The sequence below is a fragment of the Diospyros lotus genome, chromosome 2, assembly GCF_014633365.1.
Source record: "Diospyros lotus cultivar Yz01 chromosome 2, ASM1463336v1, whole genome shotgun sequence".
NCBI classification, from domain to species: Eukaryota; Viridiplantae; Streptophyta; class Magnoliopsida; order Ericales; family Ebenaceae; genus Diospyros; species Diospyros lotus.
In genome coordinates, this window is record NC_068339.1 from 43,163,958 (window position 1) to 43,168,358 (window position 4,401).

The 4,401-nt window shown below is 30.1% G+C and overlaps 1 protein-coding gene across 1 annotated transcript; it reads left to right on the forward strand.

Moving 5' to 3' along the window:
* Positions 1-1,690: 1,690 nt before the first annotated feature.
* Positions 1,691-3,111, forward strand: LOC127794840 (histidine-containing phosphotransfer protein 4-like). The gene is made up of 6 exons (XM_052326095.1): positions 1,691-1,738; positions 2,025-2,149; positions 2,295-2,363; positions 2,453-2,524; positions 2,840-2,912; positions 3,049-3,111. The coding sequence occupies exons 1-6, from the start codon at positions 1,691-1,693 to the stop codon at positions 3,109-3,111; spliced, it is 450 nt and encodes a 149-aa protein (XP_052182055.1).
* Positions 3,112-4,401: the final 1,290 nt, after the last annotated feature.

Sequence of the window (4,401 nt, forward strand, 5' to 3'; positions counted from 1 at the left end):
TTTCAAGAGGCTGCAGCACTGCCACTAAGAAGGGGCCCCAAAATTGTAGCAACATCAAGCCTTGCCTAAAAGTTTCACTACTGAAGGAGACTACCGCACTGTTTCAGACTCTCACCCACTTCTCCCTCTCTCTATATATATATGGTTTCTCTGTAAAATGTATGTTTTTACATAATCAATGAGAATGAAATTGAAATAGATGAAATTATTTATTAAAGAATTTTTTAAAATTAATTATTTTATCTATTTAGTTTTCTTTATAACATAAAAAAGTTAAAATTACTTGATGATGATAATTTGAAGAAGAATTATTTAAATTTTAAATTTCTTTTTTTAAAATATGATATACTATATGATATTGATGATTTATATTTACTTTTAAAATTTTATAAAAAAGGTAAATTCTTTTCTTAATGTATAGATAGTTTATAGAATATTATTAACCATTTTTGTTATTGTACCTTTAGTAGAAAGAAGTTTTTTAAAATTAAAATTAATAAAATTTTATTTATGTTCAATTATGTCACAAGAAAAATTAAGTAATTTGGCTATATTATCAATTGAAAAAAAAATACTTTCTAAACTAGAATACAAAATTTTAATTAATGATTTTATATCTCAAAAAAATAAATTTTTAATAAATTTAATTATTTTTTAGAAGTCCCCAAGTAATCGCCTAGGCCCCAAAGTCCTTGAGCCGGCCCTGCCTCCAATCAAACACCCTAGCTGGCGATAGTGCCATCTTTCTCCCTGCAACAACCCGTTGCAATGTTCACACGATGAATTGTTTATTACATTTTGCCACCTATAGTCTATAAAATTGCAGTTTGATCCCTCACAATTAAAATTTTTACCTCCCTAAGTCCTCTAGATATTTCAAAAAAAAAAAAAAAAGTTTTACAACTGAACCCCTTAATCATTCTCTTATCTCATCTTGGTAATGATTGTAATTATCCAAGTTTTCTTAATTTATTCTTAAATATTGATTAGATTTTATTACACACACACACACTATTTTCCTAATACCCTGATGCTATAATTGACCTTAGAATTCATCTCATAATATTTTTGAGATTCCTTTTAATTTATCCCTAAAGATAAAAAGGATTATTATTTTTCTATTTTCAAAATCAAATCATTTCTTTTTTTTCCCCAAAATTTCTTAAAATTTTAGGTATTACACTAACAGTAGTAATCTTTCGTTCTAATGATTTAACGCATTTATATCCTCATAATAAACTGTCACACTTTATCATGCAAAGTAATGTATTATCATTAATAATATTAGAAAAGATATTCAATTAATAATATAATCTTAGCAAAATGTTAGACCATATATATATATATATATTCCCAGCAGAATCAAAATGTCAGTCCTCCATTAAACCTGACTGCATGCTTGGATTATATATGGAAAAGTCTTTGGTGCATGCGTGCTCTCTAGCTGTTTTGGCTAAGTAGAAATCTATCTTTTACTTTCCTTCTCACGCTGCAATATTTTTCATGTTCATTAATTTCTCTCTCTCTCTCTCTCTCTCTCGTTCTTCCCCACTATATATTATATAAACCCTTCCATGCCCAAACATACATTGCATTCTCAGCTAAACTTCAATTTCTCAGTTGTTCTATTCATCTCTCTCTCTCTCTCTCTCTCTCTCTCTACATCACTTCCCTTGCTTTTACTTCTACAATGGATAGGAGACAACTTGTCAGCATGAGGCAGTCCCTCTTTGATGAGGTTTTTCTCCATGTTCTTCTTCATACCAAAGGCTTTAAGCATGTATCTTGTTCGCTAATTTAAGAAAGTATGCACACACACATGAAAATTCTTTGATAAATTTGGAACATGTGAGAGTGTGAATTATTGTCAAAAATGTGTGTCATGCATGTGAAAAAATTATGCAATTTCACTAATGTAATGAAAATGTATAACCGTAAATTGGGAAATAAAACTTTTGACCGTACGTATATGTAAATGGGTAAAAAGAAGAGAACTTGTAAAAAGAGTATGGGGTATCGTGCAGGGCTTTCTTGGTGAGAAATTTGATGAGCTGCGGGAACTGCAAGACGATGACTTTGTTGAAGAAATTGTTACAGTATTCTTCGCGGAGTCGGCTCAATCAATTCAAAAGATAGAGAAAGAATGTGTGTGTGCGCGCGCGCGTGCTTATTTTCTTGATATTAATAATATTCATATATATGCATATTTATATCATGGTTTAGTTTGCAAAGATGAAGGCTGGTGGCATTATTATATATTGTTTTGTGATGTTCCATTTTTGCGACTTTTTCAGAGAGATCACTCCTATAGACTTCTCTAAGTTGAACACATACTTGCATAAGATAAAGGGCAGTTGTTCAAGGTAAAACCCAATATTACATTTTACTATGGAAATCTATGCATACATAAGGATATATGTATCTAATCTCTCTCTCTCCCCCATGGGTGCAGCATTGGAGCCAAGAAGGTGCTAAATGAATGCTTGCAATTTCGCGTGTACTGTAATGCAGGATATGAAGAAGGGCAATTAATCATTCTTTCCTTTGCCTCTTAATTAGAACAAACACATGTAGATGGGAAAACAAACACCTTTGATACAGTTTTCGATATGAAAAAGAACAAAATTTATAAGGTTTATTATAGAGAGCATTTGAGAGTTTAGATGTCATCTCCTTCTCCCATTCTTCCCACTTCCCCTCCATTTTAGGGCAGAAAAGCCATTCATCCATAAAAAAATGTCATTATATTAGGAATTGCCTTTTTGTCCAAATCTGGATTTATTCTCTCCACTAGCTAATTTGCTAGCTTTTCTTTGCATACATCAATCGACACAAACAGATGCAAAATAGCCCTCCAACATCTCAAGAAAGAACTTTCAACTCTCAAAGAGCAGCTTGATGCTTATTTTCAGGTGTCTTCTTCTCCCTGATTGCCTAATTAACATTATGTACAACTTTAACCATAGATTGTTGCATTAGTTTGTGTTTATATTATTTGTTAAGTATTGTTAATCCGCTTGTTAACAGTTGGCAAAACAAATTGGATAGCACGAGTTTCCCCAAGTGAGGACTCAAGTGGAGTACTGGGCAGCCGATGGTTTGGAGTACTGAACTTGGTAATAAAAATATGCTTGAAAGCCACCAGTTACCTACAAATAAATGAATAAATAAAAAGAAAAAAGAACCAAGAAGAAGAAGAAGAGAGGAAGTTGTAGGCCTCCAGACAGACGTACTATGTAGTAAGGTTGTAGCAAGGCTGATTGGTTTTTTATTAACTAGTGTTTTATGGGCTGCCGTGAATGTAAGGTTTTGTTGAGATATATTTCAATGGATAATATATATATATATATATATAATATTCTATGAATCCATATTGTTCAAGTCTTCACTGGTTTGTAGATGTATGGTTGCACTAGCTTTAATTGTTTGTTTCAAAGTAAATTATATTTACATTGAAAAATAATTTTCATACAAAAATGTTTAATTTTTTAACAAAAATATTTTTTTCTTATTTTCCAATGTTCCGCTTGCATGTAAAAGAATTAAAAAAGAAAATGAAAATCTACCTTTAAGTGCCTACAAATATTAACATTACATTTTACATAAAAATATTTTATACATAAAAATAATTTATATTAAAAATCCAAACATTCGAAGATTTAATAATATTTTTGGGTGCAATTGCTTTTTTTGTTCATCATTTTTTCTTTTGGTTTTAAAACTAGAAATAACTTTTCAACATTGTTTTCTAAGTAATTTTTTATATTTTGATGCAAAATGTTTTTGTCTAAAAAGTATTTTCCTTATTTTTGTTATACAAATAGTGAAAAATAATTAAAATATTTCACAAATAAAAGAAATGAATTCTTAATTTCTCTCTTTTTTCTCAGTGTTGCATAACTTTTATTCTATCAACTATTTTTTTTCAATTTGTTACTCCACTTTAACTTTTAAAATAAAAGTTCAATTCAAAAAATAACCACAACTTTAAATTCAAAACTTTAAACACCCAATGTGTTGTTGAAAAAGACTAAGAACGAAGCACAAAGCACCTGGTCTAACTATATTGAGCCTCTATAGGATTTGGATAAGTCATATCTTAATGAAGAGTTGCCATGACTATCTTCTTCTTATCCATTTTTCTAGGCAGACAAAATCAGTAAACCCCTGATAAGATACCAATTAATTAATCATATTAAAAAACACAAGAAGTTTTTCCCAAAAATGCCAAAGACTCGAGACAAACAACCTGTGCATTTTATTGCAATTAATATTCTTCAATGCTTTACCTATCGTTGGATATATGATTAATGATTTTGCACACCCATTTCAATCCTCCAGGAGACTAACATTCAAGATAATGAATTACTTTTTTACTATTGGGGATATTTTTCAGGAATG

Bases quoted from the DNA above. Each gene is read 5' to 3' on its own strand.
- LOC127794840 (XM_052326095.1), top strand. From the start codon at position 1,691: ATGGATAGGAGACAACTTGTCAGCATGAGGCAGTCCCTCTTTGATGAG. The intron at 1,739-2,024 runs GTTTTTCTCCAT...GGTATCGTGCAG, and splicing joins GGCAGTCCCTCTTTGATGAG to GGCTTTCTTGGTGAGAAATT. The intron at 2,364-2,452 runs GTAAAACCCAAT...CCATGGGTGCAG, and splicing joins ATAAAGGGCAGTTGTTCAAG to CATTGGAGCCAAGAAGGTGC.